The 13,629-nt window shown below is 37.9% G+C and overlaps 1 protein-coding gene and 2 non-coding genes across 4 annotated transcripts in view; 2 read left to right on the forward strand and 1 right to left on the reverse strand.

Moving 5' to 3' along the window:
• Positions 1 to 6,357: 6,357 nt before the first annotated feature.
• adisspb (adipose secreted signaling protein b) overlaps positions 6,358 to 13,629 on the reverse strand; it is a 35,220-nt gene continuing 27,948 nt past the window's right edge. For both annotated transcript variants that reach the window (XM_081598948.1, XM_008427957.3), the window contains 2 exons: positions 12,059 to 12,184; positions 6,358 to 8,895 (listed from right to left, as the gene is read on the reverse strand). In XM_081598948.1, the coding sequence (XP_081455074.1) occupies positions 8,795 to 8,895; positions 12,059 to 12,184 (227 nt within the window). In that variant the 3' untranslated portion in view covers positions 6,358 to 8,794. The remainder of the gene's footprint in view (positions 8,896 to 12,058; positions 12,185 to 13,629) is intronic.
• trnag-gcc (transfer RNA glycine (anticodon GCC)) lies at positions 9,958 to 10,028 on the forward strand. Its single transcript has one exon. It is a non-coding gene; the product is annotated as a tRNA-Gly (tRNA).
• On the forward strand, positions 13,216 to 13,289 carry trnan-guu (transfer RNA asparagine (anticodon GUU)). Its single transcript has one exon. It is a non-coding gene; the product is annotated as a tRNA-Asn (tRNA).

Consider the following 13,629-nt stretch of genomic DNA (forward strand, 5'->3'; position numbering starts at 1 on the left):
AATATGTTTGTGTGCGTATAAATTAATATAAAACTTAGTCAAACTTAAGAGACTGTCAATAGACTTGTAGTTGGGAAACTTTCTGTGCTGCAGCATAAATGGACGTTTGTGTTCAATTAAAATCCGTTCAGCTAATGCTAATGCTAAAACCTCCTAGCTTGATGTTTAGATTGACAAAAAGAAAGTTATGTTTCTTAATCGTGAGTTAGTTTTTAAGTTGAGTTTTGCACTGTCAAAACTTGCTAAGAGTTTGACAGTATAAAACTCTTACTGTTTGTGTTGGATCAAGAATTTAAGCTTTTTAGCCATTGCGCTAATGCTAACATCCAACTTGCTAACAACGTTAGCAAGTTTTATTATGTCAATAATGTTTTATACCCCGTAGATACAAAGACTTGTTTTTTTTGTTGTTTTTTTCAACAAGACCAAATAAATTCCATAAACAAAATTATGCTAACGTTTAGAATTTAAGCAATTTTGCTAAATAAGTAGTAATATTTTGAAATTGGTTAGAATTTAATTTATTTCTTGTCCTTTTGTAGTGTCTTTTAGCCTTTAAACTCACACAATTTCTGCTCAGAAATACTAATAAAAACCTAAACCCAATAACATGAATGGATGTAAATTGCTAAACCAAATTTGGCGAGATGAATGCAAACATTTTGTATAAGACTATCAGTATTTATGATTAAGGTTCTTTCTGAAGATGGGGTTGCAACGGTGATGTTCTGGATCTCATCTTCAGGCACAAGTTTATTAATTTATTCATTCATTCATTGAATAAAATGCATAAGAACATTTTTTTGTCCGTCTCAACGTGTTTAACCTTCATCTCCATCCTCAGTATCTCGTCTCAGCCTTCTGCGAAGATCCACATTCCAAGACGAATACCGTCCACACGTACAGCAAATAAAAATATGCTGATCATCTGAATGACATTTAACAGGTCTGCATCCCTTCACACACAGCTGCTGAGACACGGTACAATCTGCAGCTGAGCAGACTGAACTCCGTAACACGAGAAACACACTCACGAATAAAGGCGTTATGCGCATAACCGCAGTGATAAACCTGCACAACTTGATGCTAGTGAGGATAAAGCGTCTCATTCAGCCCATCCGGTGTATGTATGCAGAGCAAGTCTTGAGCAAGCCCCGCTCTATTTCCCTGCCAGCTTGATGTTGATGCTACAGCCTGCAGTTTGTTGTGATTGTGAGATAATTTTGGTTGTAGGGGGACAACTGAAACGCGGGGCGGAATTTCCTCTTTACAGGTGAAACATCTCTGAAAACACAGCGCAGAGAGGGCTTTTTGAGCATGGATTATATAATTATAGTTTTGCAGTGTGTGTGTGTGTGTGTGTGTATGTGTGTGGGGTTTTTTTTTCTTATTTTTCCTCATCCGAGGCCGTAATTACTGCACACAGCCATGGGTCGTTACTCCTTTCAGCTGGCCTAATCTCACACAGGATGAATAGAAACTGTCAATCAGATGCTGCACTCAGCAGCGAGACAAGAGGGGACTGATTGCTGCTGCCATACACACACACACACACACACACACACACACACACACACACACACACACACACACGCACACACACACACACACACACACACACACACACACACACACACACACACACACAGACACACACGGAGAGTACACATAGGCTTTCTTCCTCCTTCTCTCTTGTATTTACACTCTCTCTGCCTTCACTGGTGCAGAACCAAAACCCTCCAAAAACATATTTTCCCTCCACATTTTCATATTTTAATATACTAAGGATGCTCAAAACCCAAAATTCAACGTGTCTGTCTGATACAAGAAAGGGGGAAAATGCATTCTCCTGGAGGTCTATAAGCTCCTGTGGCTAATTATCACTAGTTCTTATAACTAGTTATTGATAAATATAACATGAGAAAGTGAAAATAATTCATAACCCTCTGCATTAGACATAAGACTAAAACTGATGGGTCACTAAAGACAGGATCCTGGATGCTTTTTAGACACATTTCACCTGCAGCAGCATGTCTTTGCTTCATGTCACTTCATTAGGGAGCTGCACCATATAAACTCTAGATTGTTAAATAAATCTTTCAAATTGTTTGAATTTTACTTACATTTACAGTTCAACAACGTCCAAATTTTAACAAAATGATCAGCGTTTTTTTTTAGATAGCTAAATGGATTTGAAATGTTTATGTGTGTTGAATAAACTAACCCAGTTAGAGTAGACATGAGCCATAAGCCAGGATTTAAGTTTGTATCCAGCTTCAAATTAGGCAACAGTGTTAATGCATTTGCTACACTATAAAAGGGAATCTTGAAGGATATTAAACATTTGTGATTTAAATTACTTGCATTTAAATCCAGTAAAAGTCCAATCTGGCCAACATCAACTAATATTTTTGCCAACAAGTCCAACCTGAGTGTTTCGCTTGTATTTAACATGTGGATGTGGGTCCAGTCAATCATTAAACCGACGGATGTTGCTTTGAAAACAAATTAAAGCTTCATTATGAATGAATATATAAATATAATAAAAGTTGAGAACTGTCATAAAACTTATAGTTTAGGAAGTTTCTGTATTGTAATAAGATTTTAATTCTGCATCCAGCTTTGAACTGACAGAGCTAATGCTAACGTCTAGCTAGCACGCTAGCTAGCGAAGCCTCTAGCTTTAGCTCTAGCTCTAGCTGACAAATCGTACAATTTAGCTGTGGTCGACAGGAAAAGACGTTTCCGGGCTTCATTTTAGGATAAATCTAAAACATTCATTTCCATATCAGTGGCATTTTACACCTCAGACCTTTTGTTATTTTTGCTTCTCTTGAGCAGAGATCGCAATTCAGATGACCTGACGAAAGAAGCAGCAACGGTGTTAGTTAGCCTACTGCAAAGTAGGACCCAGTAGGTGTGTGTTGTAATGAAAGAAAACTGTAAATCAGTCGGAGCGTGTATTGCTTTAAATATATGTGTGAAGTAAGATGAGCGTGGATTGAGACATTTTAAATACACTCTTTTATCCTTTTGGTTGTACGGATCTTCAAAAATCCATTTGACTGATGAAGCACAAATTGAACATTTCAGGGAGAATGTATCTTTCTCTAAAGTTTAAGTCAACAAATAAAATCTAATTGCACAATAAATTAACTTCAGTTTTTTTTAATACATACATTTCAAAACGGGATGTAATTAACCTAATTGAGTCATAGCTAACCAAAAATCTAACCAAACTGTGTCAAATCTAGCAGCTTGTTTTTATCAGTGCAAATTTCTATGCTGAGGTTTGCTTAGAGACATTTTAGTATCACTGCGCTGTACAGTCGATTTTCTGTTCATCTTTTTCTCTTTTTTTTTTTTTCCTCTCCGTTGCTTAGTTGAAGGCAGAAATGTTGGCACTTGAAGTGTGGGTCTTTGTAAAACAGAAGAAAGAAAATATTTCTCTGCAAATGTCCTCTTAGATAAGAACAAAAGTACCTCATACTACTGCAAGTTGGGCATGTAAATGAAGCGAATACACCTCACTCACATTAATGACATATCCGCTTCCCTGCGGCAGCAATATGAATCTGACCACTAAAACAGGCTCTTTCTTTTGTTTTGTTTTAAAAGACACATTTGGATCATAATGTCAGTTTCATAAACTGAATACACTTTCACTAAATGTGCTCATTGAACGACTGAACAACATCTAATCTGAATGCGTGTGTTAGAAAAAAGAAACCAGAGCAATAAACTCTACAGGTTTTTCTCTTTGTTACTATAAAATCACCGCGCGTGTAGCTGCGGTCACGTGACGCTGCAGCCCACAGCCACGCAGCTCACCGCCTGGATCAACCCACGGGCCAAAAGGAATAAACTGTTTGTTTATCACCACGCACCGACCGTCTCACTCACTCACCACCGCCTCCTCCTCCTCCTCCTCCTCTTCCTCCTCCGCCCTGGCCGCCCCGCCCCGCTTGTGCATGGCTGGATTGCAGGAGACGAATCTGATCAATCAGATCAATCAGCAGAGATAACTGTAATCCCGCAGGTCAGACGGAGGCCACCGGGCCACGCAGAGTTCACTCATCCCACACACGGGGCTCCCAGGCAAAAATCTGTGCAGCGGTGGCAACACATTTGAGCCACGTGTGTAGGAGTTAAAAGATTTTACACATTTCTGTCTTTATTCGGTTTACTCTTTTGCAACACTTTTGCAGGTTACACACAGGTCGGCCCGCCCCCGAAAAAAACAACAAACAAACAAACAAAAAATACACGTCTGTGCGTGATGGAGCTGTTAAAGAATACCAAACCCAGACCAGAGGGCTTCCAAAACTATAATGCGATATTTATATTTTCGCCACGCGCTGTGCAGGTTAATGAACTCGTCTTAGATTGTGTTTTTAATTATTAGATGGATTTCAAGTAAAGGGCTCCTCAAAAAGGCGCATCGAAAATATAAAATAAACGTCAAGCTGAACGGGAGGGAAAATAAAAAGAGAGGCAATTAAATTAAAATGAAAGTTACTTAAAAAATAAATAAAAAAAATAAAAAGATCCAGCCGCTTCAATAAATGAGATGAAACTTGGAGATACTTTTACAATCGGTTAGTGGAAGTTAGAATAAAACAGTCTAGTGTAAAATAGATGTAAAAAAAAAAAAAAAAAAAAAACGAGTCTAAACGGAGAAAAAAACTGATTCAAAGCGAGAAAGGAAGCGCGAAGTAAACGACCTTTTATTTTAAGACGTCATCATGAGAATATGACTTTAGACTGCAACCATTAATTTATCTGAATTTTAATATAGCCAAAAGAGAACAAGATTAACGTGAGAAATTAAAAGTTAAGAACAAACAAAAGATTTTTGCCAAACATTAAAGAAAAACAAAAAAAACCATTAGATCACAGATAGATGAAATAACCAAATAATGAAATAAAACATATAATTTAAAAAGTTGAATAAAGTTACTATTTAAAGTATCTGAAGCCGCATTTTTAAACAATTACACGCACCAAAAAACATACTAAAAAAAATAATAAAGCGACATGCTGCGTGTTTGGCCATTTAATTCTCATTTGGGGAAATGATGACTTTTTCCTTCAGGACACAAAAGTCGTTGCAACTTATAAACTAGTTCATTTCCCTCTGTGTAGTTTGGGGTTTACTTCCCGCATCGGCAGGTGCTTCAAAGCATCGTTTCGCTGCAGAAGCTGAACTCGGATCTTGGTGAGGGGGAGGCCTGTCCGTCCTGTCCGTCCTGTCCCGTGTGAAACAACAGAAAGATGAAGATGTGGGTTTTTTGTATTAAAGATGAGCTTCAAAGACACGTTGGGCCACAAGATCTGAAAACAAAAAGGATGTGAATTCAATTGAAATCAGTTATGTTGCTGTTTTAGGAACAAGATGACACGGTTTCACTAATGAATCCACGGTCCAAACCACTTAGTTCAACAGACTTTCTGCTTAAGTTTGTTTTGTTTTATTTGCGCAACATTTCTTCCATAACTTTTGTCACTCTGTTCTATGCAAAACTCTGTAGTTTGTCCGTAATTGCAGCTTTATTCTTGAATAAATAAATAATAATAATAATAATAAAAAAAGTGAACGTTTGCCCTGACTTCTGCTCTGTTTATAACTTTTTTACGTTTCAGTCACTTGTGAGTTTCTTTAAAATCTGATCACTTGTGAAGCAGCAGGAGCCTGTTGCGCCACTGCCAGAACTTCCGCAATCAGCGTAGGATGTTTATTTCATTTTCTCATGTTTAAATTTTAAAATGTAAATGCAACACACTCTGTTCTTCACTTTACATCCAAAACAATTTCTAAACACCTCATCCGAAGGAAAGCGGGTACAATAAAAGGCTAAAACTGATTTTCTCTTAACATTTTTGTTACCGAATAATAATTATAAAGCAGAGCTGTAATAAAGTGGAACTTTATTCCCACAATCAGACTGCGAAATATCTCTAATCAGCATTATAGAAAACTTTTCTCCTTTGGGAAAACGAATCCAAATACTGATATATAATAAACAATTTTAAAAAGCTGCAACCAAACTTTTCCTGGCCTAACAACAGTTTCTTCTAAATACCCACTTACATTAAAATGTGAACAAAATACTTATATTTCGGTGCAAAAGTGAATCAATGCTACGCATTAAATAAGATAAAGTTAAGTGAAAATGCGCAAAGCAAAACAAAATCAAACACTTTTCTTACCTGTCTTTTTTTTTTTTCATTTGCTTCCAACTAAAACGAAAAGCGAAACTTTAAGCCGAAAGAGACAACGAGCGGGACAATGTGGCGGATGTAGAAGCCTAGACTGCCACCTTGCGTCCAATCAAAGAACTGACACGGAGACGAAGCTCAAACAGGCTCGCTTGTTTATTCTGCTTTTGACATTAAAACATACATATTCCACCCGCGGGGGAAGCAGGTCTCCACACATTAAAAGCACTACATTCATGAAAAACTACTCTAGCTTCTTGCTTTTACACCAACAGAGAACATTGACCTATTGTGCTCGAGAAAAGATCCATTAAGTCTACAGTTTGTGGTAGAACAAAGAGAGGAAACTGCGGATTGTTTTGTTTTATTTTGAAAGGCTGATTACATTCAGGAAAAATAACAGGTTAAGAGTAGAAAAGGTTTAAAGGATCTACGTGAGATGTGTGATCATGGCACTTGATCTGTAAGCACTGATGTGAGGGATCAAACACAGATGGGTGGAAGCCTGAGTGGTTGGTTTACAGGCAGCGTTCTGGTCGACGAAGGCAAAAATATTCAGATTGTTCCTTTATTTTTTTAAATCCAAAACATGTTTTATTCATTGGCGTGTCAGGAATGTACCGCGTCCCTGTCCGAGAGTTAAAGAGGAGAGCTAACGAGAAGTAATAAAACAAAAGGGAGAATGGACAGAGAATTGAAAGGCACTTTTTTGTTACATGAGTGTTTCTAAAGGCTTTGAAGATGTTCCAGTCTTAATTAAAGGATACATGTCAGATTTTACAGCCAGAAAAACACAAGACACAGAAATCACATTTCGTCATTTTTTAAAAAAAATTTAAAAAGTGGATAATCATGCGTTCTTGACTCAAAAAACGGCCTCAAGAATAGAACTTTTAATTTAAATTGGAAACAATAATGCTGGTCAGAACTGGAGCAGAAATTACATTTACCCGAATGCTGGCAGAATGAAAATATTTGAAAATAAGGGTTTATGTCGCCAGACGACATTCACTACTGTAGCGAATTACTGATTGGACTCTCGACAGAGCCGTTAAACTGGTTTTGTTGGTCCTCCTGACTTTTCCCTTGGGTAAATAAATACATTAGTCTTGTTTTAACGAACATGAATTTGAGTTGAGGCCTCCTTCTTCCTGTTTTAAATTTTTTTTTTAAATCAATTTCATACCTGGAAATAAATCTATGCACCATGAACAACAAGCCCGACCACACTTGAGACGGAAAATTGTAAAAGCGACGTGTGCCCTTTAATAGTCTGGAACAGGTTTTACAATAGAAAATCTGATTATTCACATTGTGGAAGAATTTGTTAAAGGATCGATGGATCCAACAAGGGCAGCAACAGGAGAAAACACCAATCAAAACAAAAATATTTCATTAAAAAAAAAACTACTGAAATTTCTTCCATCTTCATAGAATATTTGGCATTATAACTACAACTCAATTCAGTTTTAATTCACTTTAATACAGTAAAATGATTACTTTCCCAGTGCATTTCTGTTTTGATTGTAACTCATTTAAATTACTTATTTTTGTAAAACTTGGGAACTCAAATATGAATGAATACAGCTAAGAATGATTTAGTAGTATGAGGGGAAAAAAAACATCTTAGTTCTTACTACCATCACCTCTTTATGATGACTAAAGTACGAAATCCACCTCAGAAAACAGTGAAACATGGCTGCAGATCTGTGCCTTGTACCTGGAGAGCTCGTAATGAGGTGTCATTTTTTTCTTTCCTTTAATACAGCTGCTGTGCATGCATTCCTCGTCTGACCTCACTAAAATACCCTGACCCATTTTTAAGGGTCTCCTAAGCAGCCGCTATGGAAAAGCAGCAAAAATACTCTGAAGTAGTAATGACGAGGGCAGGTTAAAGCCGAGAGACCACAACAGAAATGTCAGCTACAGAATGTAAAAATGCATTTCACATAAAAAAAAAAAAAACAACCCCTGCAGATACAGGAACCTTTAAACTGTAGAAAACAAGTCGCCAGGCCGGAGCCGTGTTACTTACAGTGGTATACCTTTTATGATTAAACAGACATTATAAGCTCAGTGTTCATACTTTCCTGAATAGGTCAGAGTTGTTCCTTCATTCAGAATCAAGTTTTTTTTTATAGCTGATGGAGGAGCCCTTATGTGCGCCTAACAGTAAAAACCCAAGAGTGGCAAGAACTAGAGAACAAGAACAGATGAGGATTGGAGGCTGAATCGAAGGGTAATGCTGCCCTCTACAGGTTCAGTAAGGAAAACACAGTTTACAACAAGAACAGGTGGGAAAATGTTCTGACGCTGCTGCTGCTGACACAGTTAAAGCAGAGGAATGATTCCCATATTAAGGTCTGACCTTAAACACCGAGGCCAGGATGGTGACCGCTGCAGGCTAAGATGCTGCTACGCACTAATCTGCGTCTCTAAATCAGAAAGGAAGCTTTAATTTTGTTTCTTATAGAAGGTGACGTTTCTGAGCCTTAAGGTGGGCGTAAACCTCTGACATGGCAGATGAGTGTGTTTGTGTTTCTGCAGGTACATCTGGGCGTTGAGGACTTGAGGTTCAGTCGAATCCCTGCCAGTCGCTCTGCTCCGAGTCGTACTCCAGCTCCATGCCAATACAGCGAACCCCCTCCAGCAGCATGGGCGTACCGTGATGACGATCTATTGACACAAATTAATAATAACGTCAGAAGGCCACTGGGATATCCATACATTTATGTCAGCAACAAGCCATAGATTTGATTCATGGAATGGTATGCACGACGTAGCTGAACTTTTTTTAATCTTTTGTCAACTACAAACTTCGAAATATTTTATCGGGATTTTAAGAGACAGTTCCACACAAAGAAGAATCAAGAGTCTAAAAGATGTGGTTGGCTAGCAGTCAGTCCTCTTTACTCTGACACCCCTAAATAAAATTAAGTGCCATCAAGTGCCGTCAGAAGTCATCTTATTAGTCAACAGAATCCACTTGTGTGCAACTTAATCTCAATAAAAATCCAGTTCTGTGAAGGTCTCAGAGGTTTGTTAGAGACCATTAATTAGGTAAAGGTTAAAGATGAATTACAAAAAAGTATTCTAAGGTTTGAACATCTCAGAGCTCTGGTCAATCTATCAAATGAAAATGGAGTATGGAACACTTTGGCTTTCTCTCGTCGTTTCCGACTTCAGCTTTCTTCTGCTTTTTCCAAGTTCAGCTTTCTTCCGCCATTCCCTCACTCTTCCACTTTTTTACTTTTATTTTTAAACCCCAGAAGAGCAGAAGATTTTATATTAAGAGTTAGTTTTAATATTCAACTTACACTATCTGTGAGGGTTAACGTATTTTAGCTGGAGGCAGTTTGATTAAAACTACTAAGGATCTGAGGTACAAGGCTCACACTAAACGGGTTTAATCCATTCAGTCTCTGTCAGAGAGCTGACAGACAGAAAGTAAAAGCCCCCACACTCCACATTTAAACATTCCCTTCCCCCTTTGAAACATCCCATCCCCCCCTCGTCTACTATTGCGCCTCTATGGTTTTGCTATCATGATCCGCCCATGTAGGTCCTTCAAACAAGAAATTTGCCGTTGCAAATTCATCCAGGAGCTCTCACTCAAAAGCTAGAAACAGAATAATCCTCTCTTTGTGTGAGCTTTACAGATATATGTGTGGAAAATCCTGCCTCCACATGGGGTGGGCTCTGTACTTCAGTGGGTGGGATTTCCCCTCTCACAGGAAAGCATTGGTGGTTCAGTGGTAGAATTCTCGCCTGCCACGCGGGAGGCCCGGGTTCGATTCCCGGCCAATGCAACTGCTTTTGCTTTCATTACTCTTAACAATCCCGGCAGGCTTTAAAATGACAAGAAAGCAATCTTAATCTATTTTTACAATCTAACTACAAGACTTTTATTATAGTTAACAACCTATTGTTACCTATTGCTAACAGCAGTCTGTCAGGGAAGCTCCTTAGATTCCCTGCAGGCGAGCTGAAATCTGTTTTACCAAGAGTAACAACTACAAACGTGCTTTCTTTAAATGCCTCGTTGTTTGAATAGCATATGAAGTACCAAATGCAATAATTAGAAAATATTAGGTGGATATTATAATGATTAAAGGTTCAGCTTGAAGCACTTTGTTGTATTTTCATCATCTAGGTTCTTATGTAAAGTGACAGTGCAGCCAAGAACAACAAGAGAGGTGGAGGCACAGCCTGATCCACTGACCTGGTTTTTGTCCAGGCTTAAATTACAAGCAGACCTCTGGACAGATGTTCAGGCCGTGCTATGAGATTAAAAATAAGCATGCAGGAAAACAGCACAACACAAACCCTTAAATATGTACCATGTATTTACTGGATTTATCCAAGCTTTGAGATGGAGTTAAACCGAGAAGATACTGGTTTGCTACAAGCTGTGGATGTACTGGAAATACAGAGACATAAAAACCAGCTACGGGTGCAAACGTCACAATCAGTCAGAATAAGAAAAAAATACATTGTAATTAAGATACACATTTATTGTCCATTACTGTCTCTTTGTAATACTATATAAATTATAGAATTTTATATTATATATAAATTATGAATGTGATCTAAATTTTTAAGGTTCTACCTAGGCACTGGTTTGCGTTGAATGTGAACAAAAAAATGCAGTTTGCAGAACCACCAGCAGGGGGCATCAGTGCACCAGCAAAATCACACCAACTCCAAGCAAACCACTAACTTTTAGGGTATTGCATTAAAATACACCAGCATGAATATCTATTCATTGGTCTTTGGTACCTTAAGTAAAGCCCAGCAAAACAAGCTGCTTCCAAATGCTCCTAATAAGTACATATAGTATATATACATACAGATGTTCTGCTAAAGCAGACAGGGAAAAAGATGTGGAGAAGTTTAAGGTTATAAGAAAATATCATAAGCTTATTATATCATCTTACTTAACTTAATCCATCATCTGACAATGACAAATAATCACCATCACCTATTTGTTTTGCACTAAAAAAATATGGCCTTTATGAAAGGGTAATAAGAAGACAGCCATTTTTAACAGGAAGGCACCTGAGACGGTTTACTTCCAGAGGGCAATTCCAACATGTGGAAAAAGTTATTTGCTCACATGAGAACAACATAAAAGTCCCTTTGTGCAGAGGAAAGCTAGCACATCATCCTGAAAATACCACATCCCCACTAAGATACATGGTCGTGTTAGCATCATGCTGCGTGGGTGCAAATGTTCAGGAGACACGGTAAAGCTGGTCAAAGTTTCAGGCGATTGATAAAGCTCTATTCCATATGAAAAAAAGATTAAAAACTTATGAAAACTATCATTTCATTCAACCTCAAAATTATGCTGAACTTCTTGGTCAATCATACAGAATGTAGATCAATACATTGAGGTTTATGGTTGTTAAAGAAAACGAGGAAGAGTTCAACGGGTATGAATACTTTTGGAAAGCACTGTATCTGTTTGTTCTTTTGTTAAAAAAAAAAGTGAATCCAAAATGCTAAATTTAAGAGAGTTCTTGACATTTAAAGAAAAATAAAAGATTAAAATGATTTTCAAAAACATTTTAAGATCTTTTTGTGAGAAATATATAAAACCAACAAAAGTTTAATGAAATTCCTAGAAAACACAGACGACTGTTCCAACTAGCAATCCCAAAGTGATTCATGCTTCCTCTTTGCAAGTTAAGTCCTGAGATTGTGTCATGACTTCTGCAAAATTCAAATTTCTTTTATTACTCAATTCAAAAAGGTCAGCAGCCAACTGTATGGGCTGTTCAATGAAGAAAAAATGAGGCGGTTGTTCTTTTTTTTCATCCTGTTGCAATAACCTCACCCATGACTCTGGCGTGAACTTTGACCCTGATGCAGACGTCGTCGCTAGTCTCGCTCAGCAGCAGCACCTCCTCGCAGAGAACCCCCTCCTGCAGGGCCAAGTACTCACACGTTATCTTCAGGCCTCCTTAAGAAAACACAAACACACACAGTTTAGGGAGAGACGAAGCGGAGTGATCCGGTTTCCTCTCACCGCTAAGCTTCATCATCTGGTTTTAAAGCAGTTCAGAGCCATTTCAACAAAACATGGCGTGACAGCTGCCTCGTGACTAACCAGTCATAAATTTAATAAACATGGTGGTGTACCTGCTAAAAGTCAGATGGAGGATACACAGTTTTAGACAGCAATATAAAGGGTGTGACAGTGAGGTGAAAGTAAAGGTCAGAACTGCTCTTTAGTTTCAGACTTTGAGGAATTTTTATCAACTGATTACTATTGTTTTCATGTTTTGAATCCTATTCTAGGACTCTGAAGAGAGAGATCCCTGCTGCTGAAAATACGAGGCGGTCGAAGAAACGGAAGTTTATGACCTAAACTTTGGACAAAGAAAATGTAATGTTCAATTTACATGTACTTAGTCTTATCAGTGTTTATTGTTCAATTTACAGAAATCCGAGTTTGTATCATTTAACTAATACACTGTGTTAGAAAACAAATATTTTTTCTCCTAAAACTTTTTTGGGATGAGAAATATTAACGGAAATGAACTGATAATGTCACAAAAATGTCAGAAGATTGGATTTCTCTAATCAAAATAAAATAAAATTAATAAAGTTAAAATATAAACCTGGCCAGGTTGAGAAAACTTTATGTCATTTTTGGATTCAGTGGTGCAAAATAGTCCGAAATCAGTTGAAAAAACATAGACAACTTAAAAAGTATATTTTTTGTAACCCAGTGTAATTTTAGGCTCAATTGTGGCGCGAAAGTGAGGAAGAAATAGGCTCATCATTTAACTATCCCTGATTGGAAAAATGAGTCTTGGGGCCTTTAAGTCACTTCTGCAGTAATTAAGACCCCATCAGGTAGTAAAAAGATAAAATATAAAGCATTACAGCTGCACAGAGCCCTTAAGCTCCTTTTCATGTATTTGAACTACAGCCTTGTCCACCCTGGTGTGCAGCTCGTCAGAAAGACTTGCTGCCCTGCTGCAGCAAGTCTCTGTGGCGCAATCGGTTAGCGCGTTCGGCTGTTAACCGAAAGGTTGGTGGTTCGAGCCCACCCAGGGACGAGTGGCTTTTTGGCTCTATAGCACTTAGAAAAACTGTAACCTGAACTGACAAATATGATCTTATCTATGTAGCTAAACGCTTTGGTAAATGTTTGCTCAACCAGGTTTTCAATGCAGATTATCTTAGCAGCCAAACTACATGCCATCTGAATCTATATTTTCTTAGATCTTACGCAAATATTTTTCTATGCACATTTTCAATGTGTTATGTTCATTTAAAGAAAAGTGTTTTAGTGACCTGCTGTAACTTCCAGAAGGCACCATCCCCGCTGATCACCTGAAATTATTAACCTTGTCATTATTGTCTGCAGCATGTTAAATAGCAGCAGAGTGTCGGCAT

This window comes from Poecilia reticulata, chromosome 18 (genome assembly GCF_904066995.2).
Source record: "Poecilia reticulata chromosome 18, P_reticulata-male-v2, whole genome shotgun sequence".
NCBI classification, from domain to species: domain Eukaryota; kingdom Metazoa; phylum Chordata; class Actinopteri; order Cyprinodontiformes; family Poeciliidae; genus Poecilia; species Poecilia reticulata.